The sequence below is a fragment of the Solea solea genome, chromosome 1, assembly GCF_958295425.1.
Source record: "Solea solea chromosome 1, fSolSol10.1, whole genome shotgun sequence".
Lineage (NCBI taxonomy): Eukaryota > Metazoa > Chordata > Actinopteri > Pleuronectiformes > Soleidae > Solea > Solea solea.
The window spans coordinates 27,711,313-27,738,422 of NC_081134.1; the positions used below are offsets into that span (position 1 = coordinate 27,711,313).

General features: G+C 38.6%; 2 protein-coding genes across 3 annotated transcripts in view; both read right to left on the minus strand.

The window, feature by feature from the left end:
* Positions 1 to 2,147: 2,147 nt before the first annotated feature.
* eif1axb (eukaryotic translation initiation factor 1A X-linked b) lies at positions 2,148 to 7,901 on the minus strand. The gene is made up of 7 exons (XM_058645830.1): positions 7,736 to 7,901; positions 5,968 to 6,051; positions 4,244 to 4,347; positions 4,068 to 4,118; positions 3,656 to 3,737; positions 3,323 to 3,414; positions 2,148 to 2,793 (listed from the first exon to the last, which is right to left on the minus strand). The coding sequence occupies exons 1-7, from the start codon at positions 7,749 to 7,751 to the stop codon at positions 2,788 to 2,790; spliced, it is 435 nt and encodes a 144-aa protein (XP_058501813.1). The 5' UTR covers positions 7,752 to 7,901; the 3' UTR covers positions 2,148 to 2,787.
* Positions 7,902 to 9,061: 1,160 nt separating this feature from the next.
* rps6ka3b (ribosomal protein S6 kinase, polypeptide 3b) overlaps positions 9,062 to 27,110 on the minus strand; it is a 39,402-nt gene continuing 21,353 nt past the window's right edge. For both annotated transcript variants that reach the window (XM_058650151.1, XM_058650143.1), the window contains 19 exons: positions 22,169 to 22,285; positions 21,932 to 22,013; positions 21,080 to 21,160; positions 20,831 to 20,910; positions 19,542 to 19,648; positions 19,295 to 19,475; positions 18,242 to 18,312; positions 17,850 to 17,938; positions 17,121 to 17,185; positions 16,855 to 16,957; positions 16,622 to 16,731; positions 15,231 to 15,356; positions 15,045 to 15,134; positions 14,568 to 14,726; positions 13,686 to 13,847; positions 13,045 to 13,121; positions 12,837 to 12,954; positions 12,533 to 12,673; positions 9,062 to 11,977 (listed from right to left, as the gene is read on the minus strand). In XM_058650151.1, coding sequence (XP_058506134.1) covers positions 11,855 to 11,977; positions 12,533 to 12,673; positions 12,837 to 12,954; positions 13,045 to 13,121; positions 13,686 to 13,847; positions 14,568 to 14,726; positions 15,045 to 15,134; positions 15,231 to 15,356; positions 16,622 to 16,731; positions 16,855 to 16,957; positions 17,121 to 17,185; positions 17,850 to 17,938; positions 18,242 to 18,312; positions 19,295 to 19,475; positions 19,542 to 19,648; positions 20,831 to 20,910; positions 21,080 to 21,160; positions 21,932 to 22,013; positions 22,169 to 22,285 — 2,082 coding nt within the window. In that variant the 3' untranslated portion in view covers positions 9,062 to 11,854. The remainder of the gene's footprint in view (positions 11,978 to 12,532; positions 12,674 to 12,836; positions 12,955 to 13,044; positions 13,122 to 13,685; positions 13,848 to 14,567; positions 14,727 to 15,044; positions 15,135 to 15,230; positions 15,357 to 16,621; positions 16,732 to 16,854; positions 16,958 to 17,120; positions 17,186 to 17,849; positions 17,939 to 18,241; positions 18,313 to 19,294; positions 19,476 to 19,541; positions 19,649 to 20,830; positions 20,911 to 21,079; positions 21,161 to 21,931; positions 22,014 to 22,168; positions 22,286 to 27,110) is intronic.

A 27,110-nucleotide genomic window follows, 5' to 3' on the forward strand; every position in this document is an offset into this window, starting at 1 on the left:
CATTTTTCTCTGATTTGTAAAAATACAAAGAAAAATTAACATTTCACTACTTTTTTTAAAGCCTCAAACACAGACAGTGAGTTAAAGTTAAGATTCATTTATATAAAGTATCCTTACATTAATCCTTCATTTATTCATGTATTCACATCAGGTTTGTGAGTGAGTGAATGTTCATTGGGTTTTTTTTCCTCTGAGAGAAAAACAAATCATCAATTATTCAACAGAAAAAATGCTGTGAGTGGATCACTGGAAGAAAAGTCAATTTCCCCTTAAGTTTTCCCTTAACTAGAGCTCAGAATGTGAAGCTAACTTCAGTGTGAGCGCAGTGACTCAGGAGAGAGACAGAGGGAGAGCGAGAGAGAGGTTCAAATAAAGGTGTAGTTTTCTTTTCATGCCTAAAAACAATGTTATAAAATATTATAAATGTTATAAATAAAACATTTTATTTAAAAATCAACGATTTCTCATTTACAGTAATTAAATAAAAACATGAATGTGTGACAAACTCACGCCTCACTCATTCATTTACATATGAATCACATGAACATCACGCTGCCATGTGCTGCTTAGCAACAGGGGATTTGTGTGTTGACATTTTAATGACAGATGAGAAATTAAAATAATAATGAAGTTTATTGTTTATCATAGCTCCTCCCACTCTCTCTCACCTCTTGTCACGTGGACGAGTCTCAGCTGCCAGGAAACACGTGCCGAGACCCAGCGGCTCTTTGTTTGATGACGTCACACGACGATGACGCGAAAGAATACGGGTCATTGCAGTTTACCGTGCATGCGCGCGCGCACACACACACAAACGTTTGTGCAGCTATTCTTCTGAGGACAAATCCTAGTCCCAAACCTTAACCAGATCCTCAGAAAAAAAGAGTTTCTGCCTCATTAAGACCAGGTTTTGGTCTCTATGACGACTGGTCCTGACAAGGTCACCGTTTACGACAGTGCACACACACACCTTGCTGACTCATAAATGTGATTTACAATATTATTGTGATAACAGGGATTTTAAAAGATTTTCAAACAGATTAGTAAAGTTTGTTTATGTACAACAGAGGATTAGATTAAGAAAATGTATTTATATAATAAACAAAAAGAGACAAAAAAAAAAATAAGAATTTAATCTCACAATTCTTGCTTATTTACTATAGGAATAGTTTTTGTTAAACTAATCTAATCCTCTGCTTTACATAAACAAATTTAAATGTGTTTGAAAACAGTTCGACGAGGAACACACAAACACACACTTTTGCTGAGTCATAATTCTGATTAAACAGAGATTAAGAGTACATTTCTCAACATGATAATCCGTATTAAAATAAAGGGATTTTCAACATTATTGCAATAACTATAAAAAAATACGATAAATAGTAGTGAAGAGGATTAGATTAGATTAACAGGATGTACATAAACATAATATATATGAAATAATTCTGAATTTAATCTCAGAATGTTGTCTTAATCATAATCCTCATCTGTAGTTATGTCACATGGTAAATAATCTTTCATATTTTTATATTTGTTAGGCAAACAAAATCATTGAGTCTGACTTTCAACACCTGGAGAACCTGGCTCTGGATCAAGACCAAGATCAGGACCTGGTCCCAGTGTCGAGCATGGAAACCTAAAAACCACTTTGTCAGCAGTGGATTAAGATCTTTATTGGAAACCAAGCCTTTAAACATCATTGTACAAGTTTATTTTTAGAATTACAGCAACAACAGCGACAGGCCACGTCCCCCACACACGCATGTGCAGAGCAGTGGTTCCCAAACTGAGCTGCAGGGGGCGCTGTGCTCTGCTCCCCCACGGGAAAATACAGCTAATAATTATTCTGTATGTAATAATAGTTTTATGGTTTAGTTTTTCAGACGTGAGGTTTTATCGGCGTTTATCGAGTTCAGGAACCGCTGCTCTTTTTTTTTTTTTACGGCCAAACTTTAAAGCGCAAGTTGTTGACGTCGCGAAAAACGAGAAACGGAAAAGAAACAAATAAACAAAGAGAAACATGAAGAAAACGACAGAAATAAAAGACAAAGATTTGATTTCAGGGGGAAAAAAAATGGATGAACCATAATTTTCTTTCTTTCAAAATAAAAACCAGTGAAAAGAAAAACCTGGATAAACACGCTCCATCATGTGGTTTTATCGGATTTATTTGTTGTTTGTTTTAAGCTACAAAGAAAACCACGGCCGCCAGAAGAAAGAAAAACACAAAGTTTTTCCCCTCTTTTTATTTTTTGGCGAATGCAGAGATTTCTGTTTCAATTCCACACAAACGTGAAATTAATATAAATACATTTGTTTTTAAAAAGAAGTCGCGTTTGCTGCTGAAGATGAAAAAAAAAAGAAAAAAAAAAAAGAAAAGAAAAACTAGAGAGTTCAGACTCTGCGGCGAAAAAGAGAGAAACTACTTTGACGTGAAGGAGACGGCAACACGTACAAATCTAGAAATGCTCCAGATGTTAATCTGGATTATCAGCCTGCTCTTATTCCACAGTGCAGCTGCAGTACCGCTGTGTACAGCTGGGGGTGCTGCAGCAGCTTTGATTTTACCCTGACAGTGAACTTGGTCTCCTGCTGAGAACCAGGCCGGAGACAAATTAAATTAAACGTAGTAATAATCAGTCAAGTGTGTTAATCTGTCGGATTAGCGTCGGCTGATCAGAATAAAAAAAGTCGCGATTATTAATTGTTGTTGCGATGTTTCGGTTCAGAATATCTCAGTGGGAGCATCTCCAGTAAAAATGTCCTCGTCCTCCAGAAGCAGCTGTTTTAGATCTGCACACAAAACAAAACGCACATTATTAATCACTCATTCGAGTTCATTATTATTCATTCATTCATTAGAGTTCATTATTCTATAGTCAGTGCTCTCAGTGTTATCAGTGCTATCATTTTCCAGCCAAATTCAACGATTCATTCATCACGATGTTCGTCCGATTCAGAAAATTCTACCACGTTTTTTACACTACTGGATTATTATTCTCCCCGATAAGAAAAAAAAAGGTCAGAATTTAAAAAATCAAAATTTGGAAAATTTGGAGAAAGGGTCAGCATTACGTGAAAAAGTCCTAACTATGTGAAAACGTCTGAACTACAAGAAAAAGTCAGAATTACTAGAATGTTGGAATTGAGAGAAAAGGTCCCAACTACGAGAAAACGTTTGAACTACGAGAAAGTCAGAATTGAGGTTTTCATTTTTTTCCCAGTTGGTCCTAATCCTCTTCGGTAGTCTTTCAAATCTTTTATAATTTTTTAAATCTTAAACTTTTTAGAGCAGATTACAGGTTCAAATAAAATCGCTCACCTCCTCAATGTCGTCGTCGTCATCGACGTCACAATCGTCGTCAAACTGCACGTCGTCATCGACGTTGCCCAGAGTGTCCAAGTCCAGTTTGGCTGCGAGGACGAAGACAAGACGTTAAAACAGGAAGTCACCAAAATAAAAGCACCACAGAAAAAGAAGAGGAGGTGTTAAAACAGGAGGAAGTCAACAAAATAAAACCACCACAGAAGAAGGCGATGAGGAGGACGATTGATGATGGTTTTCAAAAATGTGAGCAGCAGAAACAGAAATGTCTTCACTTTAAGAGACAGTTATTAAAGTAAATAAAGTAATTATTAAAGAAAAAAAACTCACCATGTTCGGGCAGCTCTCCGTACACTTTCAAACTGCGAGCCTCGTCTGGGTTGTACTTGAGGATGACGTCAGCTTTGTTGTCCTGGAACACAAATCAGGATTCATGAGACAAAACAACCACACAACAGAGACCAAGAAAACAACACAACAGAGACAAAAACAACACCACAGAGACAAAAACAACAACACAGACAACACAACGGAGACAAAAACAACCCCACCCAGCCAAAGACAACACAACAGAGACAAAATCAACACAACAGAGACAAAGACAACACAACAGAGAGAAAGACAACACAACACAGATAAAGACAACAACAAACCTGAGTGCACTGCAGAGGTGAATCCATATTAAACACATTTAAACTGGTTTAAACCATGATTAAACCAGTGACAATGAGGTGTAACTCACCTGGTAATCTCTCAATCCCACCAGGATGATGTCTGACGTGTTAATCCAAACCTGGAGCAAAGAAAAAACACAAAGCAGAGATTACACCACGTGACTCACACACACAGAGTCTGTGCTGACTCAGCAGTGTGGACCGTGTGTGAGAAAAGGTTAAAGGTCAGCGAGGACGTTCCCACCTTTTTCCGGAGTTTTCCTCTGATGTGGCAGAGTCGCTTGGTGCCGTCGAAACACATGGCCTCCAAACGGCCGTTCCCCAACATTTTAATCACCTGAGCGTATTCTGGAAACACCACGTTTAAGAGATGGGCTGATACTGGATCACATGTCACACAAATCCTTCATTACACAGACTGGAAGAATTCTTCTTTATGGGAGAAATATCTGTGACACAATTGGACAATTATAATTTTGAAAAAGATGGAAATAAAGATGTAAAATGTGCGTCGGTGTCAGTTATCACATATCGAGTCATCAGAGTCTAACGGTGTTTTCAAACGTACAGTTCTAACTAGGGACAGGACCAATATTATTACCAAGATCAATATTGGACATTACAGCCATGTTTGAGCCTAAAATGAAGTACAGTGTAGAATATTTTCCACCCTCTGCATTGCTGCTGTAAAAGAGAAAAAACACTTTCAACAAAAATTCGACACATGGACCTCGACAATCGACTCAAAATGCCGTGTCGTTCCCATACCAACGTCTAGCTTGACTCAGCTCGGTGTAACTCCACTCTAATCATTTTGTGTTGTTTTTCCCTCAGTGACAGAACCCAGTCCCTGCGATCTGTTTTACTTCTTGATAAAACCATTCTGGGAAATATGTCACAATTATCTTTGCTCAGAATTGAGATCATGATTTTTTCACAAATGGAAATGTTTAATACACCCATGAACAAAAGATTAGAAACATTCAGTTAGGCATTCAAGTAAAGTTATATTATAACTTTACAGAAAGAGACACAAGAATCAAAGCTGAACAACACTGAACTGTAGATGAGTTAAAAATGTGGCTTCATCTCCAACATTTAGCAAAGCAAATTCACAGGAGTCTGGTGGATTTGGTGAGTCAGGTGGTCGTGTGATTCTCGTCACGACCTCCAGGGTTTTCATCAGATTCTGTTTTGTATTTATTTCTCCTCAGCTCACACTTTCTCCCGTGTTCTGTGCTGCACTCGCTCAGCGCCGCTGCTCGTTAACTAAGCTGCAGATGACTTCACCTCCACTGAATCACGTGATGTAAAGACTACAAGTGGTGAGAGAGAAGCCAGCGACGAGGAAACTCCCAGAGGGAAATAGCAAATGAAATAAAACGCAGAAGAATCGTTGTCATTTAGAAATGAGATCAATTGTCATTGTAAATCGAGATCGCGATTTTTTTAACCATTTATCATACAGCCCTAGTTCTTGCTCTGATGAGGTTCCAGGTGAGCTGAGCCGATGCTACAGAGACAAAAACCACATTGAGCCGATGCTACAATGTGACGTCAACAGACTGCAGGTCACTGATTGGTCAGAGAGAGTCGTTAAATAATAACACCATTAAATAAAGAACATTTAGATAGAACCATATTAAAGAGATATGAAGATTCAGTGTCTAAATTAACATCACAGATAAACATTTGTCTAATCCCAGTGATGGTTTCAATGTGTACGACAATATTTCTTTAGGTAAAAGCATGAGTGAGGTTGGGATTAGGTGAGATTATTGGAAACATTCTTGGTCCTGGGAATAGGAATTGTTACATAAACGACTCCATGACTCCATGTTGAAATACGGTCATACTAATAATCTCTGAAGTAGTCATGCCAGGATTAATGATTTGACTTTCAGGTGAAAAACCCTGTTAATCCTTGAGGAAACACTAGTACAGTCTGGATCCAGAACCAGAACTCACCTTGTCCGTCTTCTTTGAACACCAGCTCTCTCTTCTCAGACTCATTCTCGTTCTTTCCACGTCGCCGATTCTTTCCTCCTTTACCTGTAAACACAGACGAGATGTCGTCAGTTTACATTCATTCACGTTAGAGCTCCTACTTCGGGGGCGTTCCTGAACTTGTATTTTCGACTTTCAACTTCATGTCACAGTAAATTAGTTGGAGCAAAGAAACTAGAAAATATTCACATTTAAGAAACTGAAAAATCCCAGAAAACAAAAACCGAGTAATGGAATATTTGTTTCATCCCTAATCGAAGTATAATTGTCTTGGGATATCGATGATCACAGAGTTGTTGTATCACAATGTTATTGGTATTGTGGACCATGTATCGCATTGTGAGAGACCCTGTGATACAGAAGTAAGTTCTTCACACTTCCATCTCAACATCTTTCATTTGCCTGGAATTATGACTCTTCAGAATGAAACTGTAGACACAGAATCTCAGACTGGAATTATGAAGAGTCACCCTTTAGTTACAGATTAAACTCTATTTTTAAAATAATAAAACGCTCTCTCTCTGAATCTTCAGCTTTCTTTGCTCCAGATAACAAAGAAATCAGAAATTGACAAATTAATCCATGATGTAAATCATCGTAAAGATGCATCTCTGTATCTCAAATGAGAAATTAACGGTTATTTAGATTTAATTTGAGATATTTTAAGCAGTAATTCATTTTAACGTTATTAACCGTATCTTGGCAACAGAAATCTGTAGTTTTCATAAAATCACTCACATTTGACACAATTCATCGATTACTTAATGAATCCTCAACTATTTAGATAATTGAGTGTTTTTCCAACAACTGTTACAAGTTACTGTGATTTTTCTGCTTCTTAAATGGGAATATTTTTTCTTTGTTTTAGTTTCTTTGTTGCATAAAAGCAAAGAAATCATTAAATCTGAATCATTTTGTGTTTGTGGACAAAAACACAAGATCATCGTTTCCAGGTTTGACCCGATTAACCGAAAAAATAACCGACAGATGATTGAGAATTCCAGTTAGAGATCATCTCTTACGTCGCTCTAACTAATTAATTAAAACTAATTAAAACTGAATTTATTCAAAGAATGTACAGCTTTCATTGGGGTGAAAAGAAGATACACTTATCCTGAATTAGAATTCAGCGTCATTTTAGAAATAATTCGACAATAAACACTTAAACACATTTGCGATGACATACGTCACACACACAGACGGAAAGATTTACGCCAGTTGCGCTGATAAGAGTTTACGTTAAAATATCGTAAATTAGCATTTCTGATTCACAAGAATCCAACTACGTGTTCCTGTATCTTGAGTCCAGATTATCTATTAAATTGTAAATACGCTGACATAGTTGAGTTCTATTAGTCAAATAACCAGGTAAAGAGTTAACTGGCGTTATCTTGGGTTAGTTGAGGATAAGTTAGAAAAAAAATGACCCAGGCCAGACCGGGTGGGGTTTAACTCGGAGCTAACTGCTAACAGTGTCATTATTCTGACAGTGAACACGGGACAGTTGGACATACTGACCCGGTATTCACTAACCCGGGTTAAACCAGACTTATTTTCTGTTGTGTTTGAGTAAAAACGTAGAAACTGTGGCGGTAAAATCGCTAATCGTGATGCTAACTAGCGTTAGCCGCTGAGTGTCACGTTTTCACTGCGTGTGTCTGCGCGGCGCGAACTCACAACTACACACACTTTGACACGCGCTAAAACACGTCCACGCGGCGCGACTCACCTTTATTCTTGGGCATGTTCTGTCACAAAGATTCGCGAAAATCCCGCTCGATACAAACCACGCGCTGTTCAACAACAAATGTTCACAAAGATGATGATGAGGAGGATATGAGCTAACGCTAAAGGCTCAGACTGTGCTATGCTGCTCTGCGCATGCGCCAACCACTCACACGTTCAAAACACCGAGTGCTTTATTGAAAAAGGAAACGGTTTCAGACACAAAATACCAAGGACGGAAGGATGAATGCGGAGTGTAAGTGTTTTCTACGACCACAGGGTGGCAGTAAGCTACTGTTAATCACCATCGATAGATACATAGATAGATGTGATGATATTGAATAAAACAAATAAAAATACATTTCAGGGTTAAATAAGTCGTAATTTTTGTGGTGTTTTACTTTCATTATATGACATGACAAAATGACATGTAATGTAATTATAACTCGTAAACGTCACTTTATCGCCTCCTTGTAGATTTAATCTGTTATTGCTTCTCGTGCCTGTCTCGTCTCAGTTTTTATATTTATATAAAAAAAAAGGTTAATAGAAAGGTTAAATATCAAGTTAAAGTCAAATGTGCCGTTCATTCCTCATCTTTTTGAAAGTGTCACGTTCAGAAGAAACAAACATTTTTTAATCTTCTCGTATATATTACATATTCTAGTTTTCATATTTTAATGTTTATAAAATATTTCTTTATTCACTTACCTGTCGACCTCTGACCTTTTTGCTTCCGTAAAGTGATAACTAATGACTGTTACAACTACTATTATCATAATCGATGAATCAAGTTTTCTTTCCATTGCACTCCTTTATGCCATTCCTTTATTATTGCACAATTTTTTCCCCACTGTTGCACATTTTACATTTTATGTTTACATTACATTTTATGTTTATAATATTTGTTTGTATTGCTGCTATGTTGATACAATTTCCCCTTGGGGATGAATAAAGTATTTCTATTCTATTCTATTCTATTGTTTTGTTCATAAAATGTCGATCAAACGTGGAAATTATGATGTTTCTCAAACATATTTTTGTCCACAAACACAAAATGAATCAGTTTTTTAATGATTTCTTTGTTTTTATGGAGCAAAACAAACCTTCAGAGTTTCAGTGAATTTTCTTGAAAAAGTGAAAATAATCTGTGATTTCCGCTTCTCTGTTGAGATTATGTTTAATTTATTTCTCTTTGGTTTGTGGACGTCGTCTTTTTAAAGTTTGAAACTTTTTATGAGTTATTTTTTTGTGCTCAAATTTAAACATCATTTAAATCCTGGTTAAGTGAATTTGTCTTTCCTGGAAGTCCAATAATCAAGTCCAATAATCTGTTTGTGTGATTTGTCTTCTTTTCTTTTTATTGTTTTTAATAGAAAGTCCAGCTCTCAGAGTGAGTACAAAAACATGGAGCTGGAATAGCAGCAGGAACTGACTGTGACATAGAGAGAGAGGAAGAGAATGAAGAGGAAGAGGAAGAGGAAGAGGAGGAGAGAGAGAGAGAGAAAAAAGCTGTTCACCTATTTATCATTACAGAAAAAAAACTAAACAAAATTATTCCGTTTACATTCCTTTATCCCAGAGCTGTACATGAAAAATAATCAACATTTATATATATTTATATTTTTATGTTTTAAATGCGATAAAAAACAAAAAAACAATCACTGAAGAAGAGACGCAGGACGATGAAGACGACGTTTGTCTTCTCAGTCCACACGTCCACACACTGTGTTTTTTTTTTTTGCGATACTGTTGTGGGTTCATGTGACTTAAAGGACCTGTGTGGAGAAGTTAGTGCCATCTAGTGGTCAAACGTTTTCAGGAGCAACTAAATCACACCTTTAACCTTTAATGATTATTATTCTTTAATTATTGTTGTTTTTAGTTTCACTGATTTATAATTTTTATTTTTATAGTCATTAAAATTCCAGATATTTTCATATTTCATCATATATATATATATATATATATATATAAAATATATATATATATATATATCGTATATTTAATTTTTATTTTAAGTGAAATAAAGGAATATTAACGGTCAGAATCGTCAGACATATATTCAATGAATTATTTCCCAGGATGCCAGGCTGAACTTTAAAGCTACAGTAGGCAGGATCGCAAGAAAAGCAATTATTAATCATCGAGTTTCATACGCAGGATTTTTGGGGGTGGAGTCTCTCTGTCTGTAGCTCCTCCCAGATAATCACAGACACAAAGGGTCCGCCCACAGTGACAAATCTTTTTAGGGTTTCAAGCTGTAAAATCTGAACGTCTGGCATTAAATTTGTGATAATGTGAACACATTTTTTTGATATTTTCTATTACGGGATTTTATTTAGGTAAATTCTGAAGTCAGCAAGTGTTTTGATTTTTTTTGGTATTAATTCAAAATCATTTTTGTTGGATTTTTCCTGTAACGGCGAAAGTTAAACTAGTGGTGTTCCACAAGGCTCCAGTTTAGGCCCTCCAACAAACTCTTTATTTGAGCTTCTTTTTTCTCGCTTGTTTCTTTGCAGAAATAAAGTTGTTACTAAAGCCAACCAACAGGAGGCGTCGTCTCTCCCTCTCTCTGAACTGTTCTGTGATTGGTCAAAGTCTCCTGTCACTGTGGGTCACGTGATTTACATCATGACATAAGATTATTATTTAAATTATTGACCAATAATGATAACAAAAAACTCACCTACTGCAGCTTTAAAGAGAAAAAAAGTTGTCAGTGAATGTGAAGGCTGAAGATCATGTGACCAGGTTTTAAAGGATTTTGCAGAGTCGTCAACATCATCAACATCATCCTCACAACAGAACTCCTGGATTAAGTTTGAATCCAGATTATTTAATCCGATTAAATTTAAGATGTTTGTGCTTTCTTTGTTTCACGTCTCACAGATTAAAAAAAAGAAAATTGATTTCTTAGAAACCTGAGTTGTTTCCCGTCTGTGTCCACCAGGTGGCATAGATCATTAACATTTGCAGCTCGTGCTGAAAAGCTTTTAATTGCTAATTTTCACACACACACACACACACACAAAATCGCTGTGTGAACTGAGCGATTGAACGGTTTCCTCGAAACACTTTGCATAATTTTTGTGAAGTGTATTTAAAAACGTGACCACTAGGGGGGCGAAAACCCAACATTAACGTGCTTTGAATCTGCTAGTTTGATCGGAAAATATTTGTGGCGCGAATTTTTCAAACAAAAAATTGGGTTGTGCGAACTTTGCGTAAGAAACAGTTTATTTGTTTTTCTTTTAACGGTTTCCTCGCACCAATTTGCATATTTTTTGTGGCGAACAACAATGCTAACATGCTTTGATCGGCTTGTTTTTGTTTCACGAGCTCAAATATTTTTCCTTTGTTTTACTGAATTTAATCGGAAATGTGTACGTGGTTCTTTACGTACTCCCAATCTAATTCACGAGATTTTGCGATGTTTGTCGACAATCAGAGAAATGTTTAACCGAGTTTTGTTTGTGGTTTGATCATAAAAGTAAAATCCTGGACTCCCTAAACACTCAGAATTGAATCGCTTATTTACAATCAGACGACTCTAATTTCCTGTGTCTTTTTTAAATTTGCGATTCATTTTAAAGTCAAAACAGCGACATATCAGAGCAGAGGCTACGATATTCTGCCTCTCGCCGTCATTTACGCCCACCGTCGTTATTTATCGTGGACGCCGTCTTCTCGGAGGCTCATTGAGGTTAAAACCGTGGCTCCTATAAATGCACACGTTAAGATTTCCATACGTTCGCCAGATACCGCCCCTTATCTTTGAAGTCTATAAATACAGTACGTTCTTTTTTTGCTCCGCGTTTTCGAGGCAGCTCTGATTGTCCGAAGCAAAGACTCCGCCCAGGTGACGGACTACAGCGAGACAGTGGACAAGAGCCAATCGTGTCCGTTAAGGTGCAGGACAGCGGAGAAAGAAGGGGGGGGGGCCATGGGGGCGGGGCCAGGCGTCAGCGGCCATCTCTGTGCTCATATTTGGCGTTAGCATGTCCATCAGTAGTCTGTCCTGCCGGACCGCCCCGCAGTGGACAGGAGGGAGGGAGGAGCCGGCAGAGATCAGATCGAGGTCAGAGTTGGTGGGTGGAGGTGAGGGGGCGGGGCTTAAAGGTCACAGAGCGGTGGATGTGATCTTCTTAACCCCCCTCCGCTGTGCCAGAGTGGAACGACCCACCGGTTCCAGGACCGGGGGGACGTTCCTGTTCAGGGCGGAGTAGGTGGCGGCCATCGCTCCCTGAGGAGGCGGAGACAAAGAGATGACACAGTGACGTGTTATTTACGTCTTGGATGAATTTAAAGGAACAATTCTGGCATAAACCTGACAAAATCTTGTCTATGATGGCTTAAGAACATGTTCGTGTCTTTATCTCACTGTGAGACAGAAGTCTGTAAACTACTCACTCTCCCACACCAAAGCCCAGAGAGAAAATCAGTGACTTTAACATCACAGCACACAGGAGTTGTTGATCCACTGCTGCATCATCACTAAGTTCAAATGTCTTATTTTGTGAATTCAGCATTTGAAAATCTTCATTCAGATTGACCTCAGTGACACAAAGTGACCACACGAGGCAGCAGAGGACCAGCAGCTACTGTGTCCCTGCAGCTAAAATCACTGATGTTCTCTGTGGACTTTGGTGTGGGAGAGTGAGAGGTTTACAAACCACTGTCTCACAGTGAGATAAAGACACGAACATGCTCACGCCTCAGTGGATATGTGGGTCGTGTCCATGACAACAAACAGCAGCAGTGTGTGTGTGTGTGTGTGTACAGATGGAGTGTGCGTCACCTTGACGAGGTGCGGCGCGTCCTGCCTGTTGAGTGTGTATTTGGGCAGCTGGTCTCTGTGCGTCACCCACGGGTGTCGCAGAACCTGACCCGCCGTCAGCCGCTGGTGAGGGTCCACGTGCAGCATCCGCGACACCAGGTCCTGACGGGTCACAGGTTTACAGAGTCAGAACAAACATTAAACATTTACAGCTGCTTAAATGTGAATATTTTCTACTTTCTGTCATTTTTCAGCTTCTTTCTTTGTCAGATACGTGTGTGTCTGTCGTCTTGATGATGAGGACACTCAGCGTCTGCGTCCTCACCTTAGCCTCAGTGGACACAGACGTCCAGTATCCTCCGCTGAGAGAGAACTTCCCGCTGCCGATGCGAGCCAGGATCTCCTCCGGAGTGTCTTCAGGACCGTTGGCAAACGGAGTGAAGCTGCAGAATAACCAGAGACGTAAAGTCGTTTCTAACGTCATGTGATTCATTGATTTAAAAACATACACTAACAGTGCGTGTGTGTCTGACCCTGTTAGCATGGTGTAGAGCAGAACTCCCAGACTCCAGATGTCACAGGCTGCATCATATCCCTGTTTCTTCAACACCTGACCACACAAACAACAAGCCACGAATGTCAGGGTTAGCGGGTGAGAGCATGAACCCGTACGGAGCTTCAGGGCTGTATAGCGCCCCCACAAGGTCACGGTCAGACAAAAGTCGTGTTACTCCAAAGTTTGTTGAGGAATTTTTTGGGGAATATTTGATGCGAGAGATAAAGTCGCCAAAATTGCGTTAAATGCTAAATTTGTCGCACATAGTCGTTCCGATTTTGAGCAAACTTGGTAAACTCGTTGCTCTCATGATTCCAAACTAATTTCTAATGTACATCCATGTGCTCCGCCCACCCAGAAGTCGGCCATTTTGGAAAAACAACTTCATAAACAGCAGTGATTTCACTAAAGCTTTCGTTACATTCAAGTAAAACTGTCATTTCTGATGATTTAGATTTTTGTTGTTTTTCTTTTTGGGCCAAAAATAAGGAAAGTGTCTCATAAACAAGTTTATTTTACTTTCCTGAAAATCAGTTTTTGCAGTCTGTTTACCGACCTACGACCTGTCTATCTACAAAGGACAAGGATGAGAGGATGAGGGGGCGTGGTCATACCAACCTCAGGAGCGACAAAGTTGGCGGTGTAACACGGCGTCATGAGCAGACCGTTCTCTGCTCGCAGCTGTTTGGCGAAACCAAAGTCACAGATTCTGATGGACTCGGCGTTCCCGCTCTCATCCACGTACAGAATGTTACTGGGCTTCAGGTCTCTGTGGACCACCTGTCACGCACACGCACACGCACACACACACACACACACACAGGCACAGAACGTTTCCTGTTAGATTTCCTGCCTGTCACTGTGTAAATAAAGGTGAATTCTGTGTTTTAATTAGTGCTGTCAAACGATTCAAATATTTTCAACATTTTTATCTAATCTAAATGTCCCTTGATTTCTTTTTGTCCAATTATTTTTTCTCATTTTAAAGCTCATCAACACCCTGCGGATTCATTCATCTTATTGTGCGTTTACCGTTTAATGTGTTGTTGTCGTAACGAGTGAATAGGAGCTAAAGGAGCTAGCTAGTCTTGGTGGTCTCCGTACTATGGTTCGGGGGTCTGCCAGCGTGGTTGGTAACACTGCATACATCATGACATACATCATTGTGGGGAGTGCGTGGAGAAATGATCCAGGCTGCGTTGGAGACGGAGAATCCACTCACAACGGAACATTAGCCTGCTACTCTGTGGCCGGCTCACAGCGTGTCTGTTGTGTTGTTTCTGGTCGAGCTAGATCCGGTGTGGTATTGTAGTTTTTCTAACATTACTAGTTGTTGCAACAGAATGTGGAAAAAAAACCTACAAAGTTTGCTGGGTCAAAAAGAACGTTAATTAAATAAATTGACGCCGTTAAAATGGGTTTGTGCTAATGCCGTTAGTAACGCCTTTAACTGACAGCACTGAAGTGTTGATGAAGTATGAAGAACTGTGAAGAACGTACTCCCTGCACGTGCAGATACTCCAGCGTCTTGGTGATGGTGTAGAGGACGGCGCTCGCCTCACGCTCAGAGAAAAACTTCTGCCTCAAGATTTTGTCGAGCAGTTCTCCTCCTTTCATCAACTCTGTGACCAGGAAGACGGAGCGACCGTCGTCATAGACCTTAGAGACAAACAAACAACATCAGAAAATACAAAACAACATTTTACAAGAGTCCAAAAAAGAGTAAAAACTAACATTTCTGATCTTTATTTAAACATATTTTAATCTATTATAAAAAAAGGACAGAAAATTTGATATAAATCTGTGTAAATAAAAAATGTTTGGTTCCAGTTTCATTTGAATGTTGAATATTTAAAAAAAATATAATCTTTTAAGACTGAAAGAAAAATCAGATGAATCAATGAAATAATCAATGTATTGTTATTCTGGATGTTAAAGAGAATTAAACCAGTGAAACATAAAGTGTGTTAAACTCACGTCTTTGAGCGTGATTATGTTGGGATGTTGACCGTATCTCAGCAGAATCTCCACCTCTTCTGTCGGGTCTCTCTTTGCTTTGTTTATGATCTGAAACACAAACACCACGTGTTTATGTCACATGACGCAGACGCAACAGTTGTTTGTTTGTTGTGTTTGTGTGTTTGTTTGTTTGTTGAGATGAACCTTGACGGCGTACTCCATGCCACTGCCTTTGTTCACGCAGCGTTTACAGATGGAGTACGAGCCCACGCCGATGTCCTCTTTGATCTCGTAGACGTCGGAGAACAACGACGTGCTGCGGTGAAGATTCTGCAAACAAACATCACATTATTATTATTATTATTATTATTATTATTATTGTAATAAACTTTATGTGTTAACTCGTACGTCACGTTAGTTTTCTGATATTCATGGAGATTCAGAAAAAACAACAATCTGACCAAAAAGTTTCACATTATTACTGATCTAGAGATTAAAGCTCACATCAGTAACAACAGCACGCTAACATCTCACATCAATCAAATGATCAAAGCTCCGCCCACAAAAACACACAGGGAGGCGGTGCATAATGATCTGATGATCATTTTTGTGTAACATAAGTCAAGTTTTTTTACTAAATTTCATACAAAATATTTTTAAACATCACAACTTTTTTTCAGAAACAAATGTTTTTCTAAAACTTTGGTAAAAATGTTGTTAAACTTTATAAAATCTTTGTAATGTTTTTATTTATTTCAGTTTGTAAATTTCCATTCTTGTAAGATAACAATTTTTTTGTAGTTTTTTTGGCAAATAAAATTTTTGTAACATTACATCAAAATAAAAATACAATTTTGTTAACATAGGTGTGTGTTTTTTTAATGATTACAGTTTGTTTATTATTTCTAATATTACCAAAACAATTTTGGGAACATGTAATATTTATTACTTATTAGTTAAATTACATTTTGTAATTTTTTTGGCAGGATAGGGTGCGTTTTTTTGTGTTTTTTTTTAAAATCACAATATCTTTTTTTTTTTTGTAATTATCGACATTCAGAATCATATATTCACATCCGGTATAACATATATGCATACATCTTACATCTGTTGTCTGCTCTAAATGTCCAAATAACACTCTTGGTTTATGACTAAATAAAGAAAAGAAAAACAATACAACTATGTACAGGTAGGGAGTGATCCTTTTCGTACAGCAGTCATTGGTTTGTGAAAATAAAATCAGGCCTATGGGGTGTGACATATTTGACCCAGTTCTCCCAGTATGAAGCAACTCCAACTTATGGTTAACAAATGCAGTTATCTCTCCATTTTATAAATGTCCATTGTAATGTTCATCCATAGATTTAAAGTTGGGCTCTCTTTGTAACCTTTTTGATAACAAATTAATTAGGTTATTTGTATATGTAATGTTTTTGTAAATGTCAATATTTTTTAAAATGTTTTTGAAACACCTTTTTGGAATTTATTTTTGTGGCACAAGCTTGTTCATGTTTTTAGTAACAATTCAACATTTTGTAGAGTTTTTTGGTAAAGTTTTCTTCTTTTACGATTTCACTGTGGGTGTGTGTGTATACCTGTACTATAGCATTAGGCAGTGGTTGTGTCTCCTCCTCTGTTATGGCCACAAAACTGAATCCTCTGAACAGCTGATGAGCGTTAGCACTGGGAGGCACACCAGGAGAGTCTGACACACACACAGTCACAGTTAATCCTCTGTGTTCAGAGAACTTTTAACAGGAACATAAGCAGCAGCAGTAACATAAGCAGCAGCAGCAGCAGCAGCAGCAGCAGCAGCAGAGTTTGTTACCTCTGGGAGTTTTGGCGGTGAACTCTGGATCAAAATAGAAAGTGTCGTCAGGTCGTCCTGCAGCTGGTTTGAAAGGAGGAGGAATCTCTCTGCGGAACAGTTTCTACACCAGGAGGAGGAGAATGTTAGAACAACTCAGAGACACAGAAATGATGAGTGAGAGAGAAATCACTGTGTGTGTGTGTGTGTGCGCGTGTGTGTGCACGTGCGTGCGTATGTGTGTGCATGTATGCATGTATGCGTGTGTGTGTGCGTGTGTCACTGACATTCCAGTCGATGGTGCTGAAGAAGTGATGTCTCTTTATCTCCTCCACTCCGTCTGGACCTGCTCCTGAACACACACACACACACAAAACACATGTGCATGACACCAGCAGGGGGCAGAGTCACACACATCACACAACCTCACTGTGTCACAAACATTCATTTATTCATTTATTTACAAGTTATCTGATTTAGATTAACACATTCACATCTCTGTAAACGTCCATTTAAATCATTCTTTAAAGATCCAGAGATCTCTCCGTTCACTCACTCATTCACTCACCCTGAGTGTTTTTGTAAAGTGGTTATTTTCAGAGAAACCTCAGAAGAACACCAACGCCTCCACTATCTCAGTGAGTGAGAGCGTGTGAGTTAGTGGGTGAATGTGTGAGTGAGTGAGTGTGTGAATGAGTGAGTGGGTGAATGTGTGAGTGAGTGGATGAATGAGTGAGTGTGTGAGTGCGTGAATGTGTGAGTGAGGGGGTGAATGAGTGAGTGAGTGTGTGAGTAGGTGAATGTGTGAGTGAGTGGGTGAGAGAGTGAGTGGGTGAATGAGTGAGTGAGTGAGTGGGTGGGTGAATGAGTGAGTGAGCGAGTGAGTGGTTGAATGTGTGAGTGAGTGGGTGAGAGAGTGAGTGGGTGAATGAGTGAGTGAGTGAGTGAGTGAATGAGTGAGTGTGTGAGTGGGTGAATGAGTGAGTGGGTGTGTGAGTGTTTGAGTTTTTTTTTACCTAATCTGTTTGCAGGGTTTCTTTTGAAAAGGTTCCTGAGGAGACTCTGAGCTTCAGAACTCAGAAACTGAGGCATTCCCAGTTTCGCTCTGTGACATAAAACAAAGAAATAATTTTATGGACCAAAAGTTTAATGAATTATTAAAAGAATCCTCCGTCTGTTATAAATCTCTCCTCTTCCTCTTGAGTGCTGCACTTTATCTCCTCCATTATAAATCATTCACTCCTCCTCCTCCTCCCAGGGGGAAGGAAGGATGGGAGGAAGAAAGAAAGGAGGAGGAGGGAGGTGTGAGTCTCTCTGCCTCCTCTCGGATGTTCTGCTGCTGCTGAAATAAAAGCCGCAGTCGGAGATTGGATCAGAGTTTTTTTACAAAGAGTATAAAGTGTCTTACTTAAGGATCATGGTCATCGTCTCCTTCCGGTCTTTGCCCTGAAACGGCAGCGTTCCCGTCAGCATCTCAAACTGGAACAGAGAGGAGAGAGAAGAAATTACACCGGCACAGATTTAAACTGCAGCTCATTAAAAAGCTGAAATATCATGACAATAAAGACAATTTAAGATTTAAGGGCATCAGGAGATTTACGTTTCATAAAAACCTACATTTTTTGTGTTCACGTCCATTTAAAGTTATGAATTAAAGGCTCTGCCTTAAATATTCATTCATATTTTTGACTTTTGTTTGCAATCTGAATCTACAACCATATATATATAAATATATATACATGTATATATATATATATATACACACATGTATATATATATATATATATACATACATACATATATACATACATATGTACAGTATGTATATAAATATATATATATACACATGCTGCACATATATACATATATGCATATATACTGTATATGTGTGTATATACATATATATATACACCCACATATATATACATATATATATATATATGTATGATTTTATTGAATCAGACTCAAATATTTCCCCTGGTCTGTTTCAAATTCTTGTTGATGTTTTAACATCAATCAATTCAAAGTTTACAAAGAATAATCAGAATCAGGGATTGAGGCAAACTTCTCACTCACTCTCCCACACCAAACCTCATAGAGAAAATCAGTGATTTCACAGGGACATGGGAGCTGCTGGTCTACCTCATGTGGTCACTTTGTGTCACTCAAGTTAAAGTGAATGAAGGATTTCAAATGCCAAATTGACAAAATAAGACGGGGTTTGGTGTGGGAGAGTGAGTGGTTTACAAACTTCTGTTTACAGTGAGATAAAGAAGTGAACATGTCGTCAGCCGTGTCAATACCTCATACAACCACTAGAGCTGGGTGTGTAAGATAATTATTTTGATAATTGATAATCAGATAATGGATCGTGTCAGTCCTATTGCAGAATGAAAACGCCTAAGACTGGGATTAAGACTTTTATTTGTTCTTCCTGAGTCTATGAACGGCATATTCTCACCATCAGTACACCGTACGACCACCAGTCGGCGCTGTGCGTGTGTCCTCGTCTGTTCACCACCTCAGGAGCCATGTACTCCACCGTCCCACAGAAGGAGTAGGCTTTGTTCTCGTGGTCTATGGACTCCTTACTGAGGCCAAAGTCAGTCAATTTAATGTGTCCTTCTTCATCAAGGAGGATACTGAAACAACACAGAAATCATAAATTAACATGTGTATAATCTGTATGCGTGTGTGTGTTCACGTACTTCTCAGGCTTGAGGTCTCGGTAAATGATTCCGAGGCCGTGCAGGTGATCCAGAGCCAGAGCCAGTTCAGCCAAGTAAAACTTCACATCCTCCTCTGTGAACATCACCTGCAACACACACACACACACACACACACACCTTTTTATTTAATTTTTTTGACTTTTAAATCATAATGTGTTTAAGCCTCACATGACATTTTACATAACTTTGATTCACCACACATTTCATTGTCTTATTCTCTTTTAACCGGGTTATGATCTCATGTTTAATACCAATGTCACACACTCAAGGATCTGCTGATACCGTTATCTACCGATACTGATATCTACAAATATCGATATCTACCGATACCGATATCACAAACTGAAGGATCTGCCAATACGATATCTACCAATACCGATCTCTACCGATACCGATGTCACAAACTCAAGTATCTGCCAATACCGATATCTACCGATACCAAGGTCACAAACTCAAGTATCTGCCGATACCGATATCTACCGATACCGATGTCAGAAACTGAAGTATCTGCCCATACCGATATCTGCCAATACGATATCTACCAATACCGATATCTACCGATACTGTGGTCACAAACTCAAGTTTTTGCCGATACAGATATCTACCGATACTGATATCTACCAATGTCGATATCTACCGATACCAATGTCACAAACTCAAGTATCTGCCAATACCGATATCTACCGATACCAATGTCACAAACTCATGTATGTGCCAATACCGATATCTACCGATACCGATGTCACAAACTCAAGTATCTGCCAATACGATATCTACCAATACTGATATCCACCGATACCGATGTCACAAACTCAAGGATCTGCCGATACCGATATCTACCAAGTACAATGTCACAAACTGAAGTATCTGCTGATACCGATATCTACTGATACTGATGTCACAAATTGAAGTATCTGCTGATACCGATATCTACCGATACCGATGTCACAAACTCCAGTATCTGCTGATACCGATATCAGTGGGATACAGTCACTTTAGACTTTTTAAAGTATGAAGCTGTTGTCGTCACATAAAGAAGAAATAAACATGACTCAGCAGAAATGTTGTAGTAGTGAAGCCTGTGGTAAATAAAGATTTTTAGATTGCGTTGGGTTTTTACAAAGGTTAAAGGTCATAGAGACGTTTGTGTCCATGGTTTCTCGACTACAACGCTGCACAGCAATCTCCTTCAGGACCTGCAGCTCGTTCTCCTAAAGGGGGCGGGGCCGTATCACATGACACAGATACAGGGAGTGGTTTCACGTTACCTCTTTAGACAGACGAGTGAAGAGATCTCCTCCTCGCAGGAAATCCAAGATTAAGTAGAGCTTCCCCTCGGTCTGAAAGGCTGAGGAAATGAAGGAAGACAGAAGGATTCAGATGTTTGCAGGTGTCATCAAGGAGTGACTGAGCGCTGTGATTGGCTGCTGTGGCACCGATGAGTCATCACACTGTTCTGTGATTGGCTGCTGTGGCACCGGTGAGTCATCACGCAGCTCTGTGATTGGCTGACTCACCGTAGTGCAGTTTGACGATGAAGGGATGGTTGACCTCCACCAGGATGTCTCTCTCCATCTTTGTCCTGACCCGGTCACGCACTGGAGACACACACACACACACAGTAGAAAACACATAAATCAGCAGATAAAGCTGAAACTAAACCTCCTCCTCCTTCTGTCTCTGGTTTAGTTCACAGATGAAAATCTGAGTCACACAAACAGAAGCAGAAAAACAAACTGAAGGAGAAAAAGAAGAAAAGTGTGTGTTTTCTCCACCAGTAGATGGCGCGTGAGTGAAGTCTAACACCATCTTTGTGTGTGGTGTGAAATTGTTATTTTGGGTCTGTCACTGACAAACACCGTCAAAGTCGACGTGTTTAATGAACTCACGACGACACACAGAGTCACAAACATCTGTTTAAACACTAAATGTGAGGATTTATCTTTCTTCATTCTTCCTATGAACAGTGTTTGTACTGTTGACATGAGTGGCAGCCATTTTGTAATCTTACATCAGGGTTTGTGAGGAACATTCAACTTTCTGACTGCAAATGGAACGCACCATTATATCTGTGAGTGTTATTTTGTTAGTAGTACTAGTACTAGTAGCAGCAGCAGCAGCAGCAGCAGTATTTATAGCAGTATTAGTAGAAACAGTAGCAGTAGTATTTTAAACACAAATAGTAACAGTAGTAGTAGTAGTAGAAGTATGACTAACATTAACGGTAGTAGAAACAATAGCAGCAGCACTCCCAGTAGTAAGAGTGGTAGTTGTAGTAACAGTAGTAGTAAAATTAGTAGCAGTAGTAGAAGTACTAACAGAAACAGTAGTAGTAAAGTACTAACAGTAACAGTAGTACTTGTATGTACCTTTAAGTGTTGCTTTCTTCAGGACCTTCATGGCGTAAAGTTGACCAGCATCAGGTCCTGTGACCTTTCTCACCAGAAACACCTGCAGACAGACACACACAGACAGACAGACAGACAGACAGACAGATGTGTTTACTGTGGTAGATTATTGTAAAAGCTAACAGTTCATTCATAAAGACAACTATGCCGTCTCCATGGTAACAGCCTCACACACACAGACACAGTAAAGAATGGTACCTTGCCAAAGGAGCCTTGTCCGAGGACTTTCCTGAGCTCAAACTGTCGAGGGTCGGCCTTTTCTGATCCTTCCTTCACATGATGAGTGATACTGATCTCTTTAAAGAGCATGTCGTCCTGTCACACACACACACACACAGTGTCATATGGGTGATTTTAAAAACATGTGAATCATCGCTGAGTTTAAAGGAACAACAGAAGCTTTTTCAACAAAGTAAACAAACCTGAAGAGAGAGGGATGTGTGTGTGTGTGTGTGTGTGTGTGTGTGTGTGTGTGTTTGTGTGGGTCACATGACCAGAGTCAGACTCTCTGTTAAGCAGGAGAACAAACCGTGATGTTTCATGTTCACAGGTTTTTCTTTGGAAGGGAATTCTGGGAAATGTAGTCAACAAAGCAGCAGCTGAATCCAAAAGTAAACAATAACAACGACATCATCATCACCATCATCATCATCATCATCTGTCAGAGATTTTTGGATGTCCTCCTAAAGGGGGAGAACATCCAAGTGAATAAAAGAGTTTCCTCATGTTCTTCATCTACACAGCAGGAGACACACACATGCACACGCACACACACACGCACACGCACACACAGTATGGTATCATTAATCACTGGTCTTCAGCAGGAAGCAGGTACTGGGGGAGGCTCCATGACAACTGTGTGTGTGTATATGTGTGTTTGCATGTGCGAGTGTGTGTGTGCATGTGTGAGTGTGTGTGTCCCTCCTAACATTAACTCGTTCTAAAGTTTGTTGTTGATTCTCTCAGAAATGATGTCATAAACCAAACAGGTGAACAGATAAGTAGATGAACAAATTAACTGGTAAACAGATGAACAGGTGAACAGGTAAACAGATGAATGAGTGAACAAACCACATTGATACATTATTGGTTCATCACACGTGAGTTTCTCTGGATTAAAGACACACATGACTAAATAACCTAAACAAAACAAATCAATTCGTAAAACACTTGAATCAACGATTTCCTGTATCTGTGCAAATCTCACAAGACTATCAAAATCAAATCAGACTTGACCTTGATAGTATCTTGTGACTGCGAGCCGTTAGCTCCAGTGAAGCTAACTCTGAATGAAGGGTAACAAAAATCAAATGAAACCAGAGCTAAAACATCTACCCATCATCTCTCTGTCTTCTTGCTCTCTCTCTCTCTCCTCCTCCTCTTCCTACCTGCAGTCGTACCTGCAATTCCCAGGTGTTGGCTGCTGTCTGCCCCAGTGCATTGTGGGACCTGTAGTCTCTGCTGCGGCTGAGTTTGTGTGGCGTTAACATGCTCGTGTCTGAACATCAACGGAGGAGAGACACAAGTGAAGCTGACGCTGCTGCTCCATCCTGACACTACATTCTCTCTCTACCTCTCTGTCCCTCTCTCTCTGTGAGTGTCTCTCTCTCTCTCCTGTTAAAATCTGTGTCTCTCTCTCTCCTGTTAAAATATGTGTCTCTCTCTCCATCCCTCCCTCTCTCTAGTTTCTCACTTTTTCTATCTTTATTTGAACTTTTCTCACCTCTTTCTCTCTCTCTCTCTCTCCCTCAGGAGAAACAGTTGTACTGCAGAAGTACTCACATATATACTTATACATATATGTGTGTGTGTGTGTGTGTGTGTGTAAGTACTACAACAACTACAGTAAAAGAAAAAAAACCTCATTACAAAATACTTTTATAAATATCATTCAATATAGAAAATCAACTCTTATAATGTGGTGTGTGTATTCAGATTACTTCAATAGGTGTAATCAGATTATCTGGTGTGTGTATTCAGATTACTTCAATTGGTGTAATCAGATTATCTGGTGTTTGTATTCAGATTACGTCAATTTGTGTAATCAGATTACGTCAATTTGTGTAATCAGATTACTTCAATTGGTGTAATCAGATTACTTCAATTGGTGTAATCAGATTATTTTGGTGCATTTATTCAGATGTCCTTGCTGGATGAAAACAGATTACCAGACGACTTCAGTGAGTGCAATCAGATCTTCTTTTTGAACGTATTGAGATTAATTCAGTGATTTTAATCAGATTATTTGAGTGCATCTAATTCAGTTAATTTACTAAACATAATGAGATTATTTCAGTGGGCACAATCAGATTATTCTGGGGAGTGTATTCAGATTACTTCAATTGGTGTAATCAGATTATTTTGCCGTATATATTCAGATTACCTCGCTGGATGATAAACAGATTACTTCAGCGAGTGCCATCATACTGTTTTTGTTTTAATTCAGGAGGTCTTAATCAGATTATGTCAATTCATGTAATCCAGGTATTTTAGTGTCAGACACAAGCAGATTATTTCAGTGGATGTATTCAGATTATATTGCCGTATGAAATCAGATTACTTCACAGTTTCATTGTGTTTACAAACAATGACAGTTACTATAAATATGATCAAATTCTGCTGTAACATAAATATTCGGCTTAAAATGAAAGAAGTGACTTTTTTAATATAGTTTTAGTTTTTTTATAATCAATATATATACGATTTGGTGTATTTAACATCATAAATAGAATGATTATCAATGATTTTAAAACCAGGAGAGTTTGTGGACAAAACAAGACGTTTGAGAACATCATTTCCACGTTTGATGGACCAAACAAGTCCTTGATTAATCAAGAAAATAATCCACAGAATAATAAATGATGATATATGTATATGTATATGTATATATTATATACATATATACATACATACATATATGTATACACATATATATATATATATATATATATATATATATATATATATACATACACATACATATATATACATACATATATACATACAAACAAAGATATATATACACATGTATCTTTAGTTGCAGCAGAAGCAAGTGAAGCTCAGACTGTGGTGAAGTAAGGTCTGAGGGAGAAGATGGAAATGTTTAAGAAGTGAAGAAATTATTTCTGTCTCTTCAGTGTGTGTGTGTGTGTGTGAGTCAGAACACAGATGGAGGATCAGAGCTGAGGCGACAGGATGCTCATGTAGCACCTCTTAATCACAGGATCAAAACTGCAAACCCTGCACCTGCATCACTCACTGTCTCACACACGATCTTCTGGATATCTTCTGGCTAACGTATAAATATCTTTTTGCTATCTTCTGGCTATCTCCTGGCTAACATATCTATTTTTGCTATCTTCTGGATATCATCTGGCTAACATCTAAATATCTTCTGGCTCACATCAGAATATCTTCTGGCTAACATCAAAATATCTTCTGGAAATCTTCTGGATATTTTCTGGCTAACATCTAAATATCTTCTGGATATCTCCTGGATATCATCTGGCTAACATCTAAATGTCTTCTGGCTCACATCTGAATATCTTCTGGCTATCTTCTGGATATCTCCTGGCTAACATCTGAATATCTTCTGGCTAACATCAAAATATCTTCTGGATATCTCCTGGCTAACATCTGAATATCTTCTGGCTAACATCTGAATATCTTCTGGAAACCTACTGGCTAACATTTGAATATCTTCTGGCTAACATCTGAATATCTTCTGGAAACCTCCGGGCTAACACCTGAATATCGTCTGGATACCTCCTGTCTAACATCTGGATAGCCTTTGGCTAACATCTGAATATCTCCTGTCTAACATCTGGATAGCTTCTGGCTAACATCTGGATATCTTCTGGCTACCTCCTGGCTAACATCTGAATATCTTCTGGCTACCCCCTGGCTAACATCTGGAGATCTTCTGGCTAACATTTGGCTATCTTCTGGCCAACATCTGAATATCTTCTGGATGTCTTCTTGATATCTCCTGGCTATCTTCTGGTTATCTTCTGGATAACATCTAAATATCTTCTGGCTAACTTTTCTACTTTAGCAGTTGACATTTTTCAGGCTTATTTCTTTTCACATTTTTATTCAGACAAATGTATGTTGTTTATGTCCTGCTATGATGGCTAACAGATTACTGACCGCAGCTTTAAATCTTATAAAAACGGTGTAAATATGGTTTGTTGTGATCTTCAGTGAGTAAAGAGAATAAAACAGCGGCTGATAAACAGCAGCAGCAGGTTTCTCATGGTTCAGTCAAACAGCTGGGGATGATTGTAGCAGATGTTCAACATGTTCCCTTCATCGTTCAGATCAAATTAAAGAGTCTCACAAGTGAGTCACCATGATGTCGTTATCACATTAACATAAACTCTGCACACGCTTCTTAACCTGCGCTCACACATTAAAACCAGACGCTGCTATTATACATGTATGATTACAATCATTCACTTCTTATCTTAATCAACAGCAATTATGAAAAAAATAATAGCTGCAGAAAACAAATGTTTAAAACCCTTTTCCCTCAATGTTAAAGGACATTAAATTTACAACAACATTAAATAGAGAAAATAAGCATTCTTTTTTTAAACCAAAATTAGTGTGAAAAATATTAAAATTATTGACAAATACTGGTTCATATGTGAAGCTGACGTTAGGACACGTCAGTGTTAGAGACTACGAGGGAGGAGGAAACATGATATCACACACACAGCAAGAGGAATATCCAAAAAGAAAGAGACAAAAATACTGTAAAATAATAATAATAATCTCACTCTTTAAGGGTTTTTTGTATGTGAAAAATGACACATTATCGGTCGTACCAAATTTGAAACGTAGCTGGTAATACGACGCTCCATTTATGGCAGACATTCGTTTGAGCGCATTAGCCTCAGTTTAGCGAAGTATTTTACGTTATATTATAGGTTTTTATATCGCATTTTACTTCTTTTCAGATATCCCACCCAGTTATTTAGGCCGATATCGGACCGATACCGAAATCAGGTACGGAGTCGAGTTATCGCCATTTGATTGATTTCTTCGTAAAAGTGCTATTCTTATATTTGGTGTTCAGTCCAGAGGAGCAGCTAACGAGGTGCATTCAAAAAACCTCACAAAATGTCAACACCTCTAC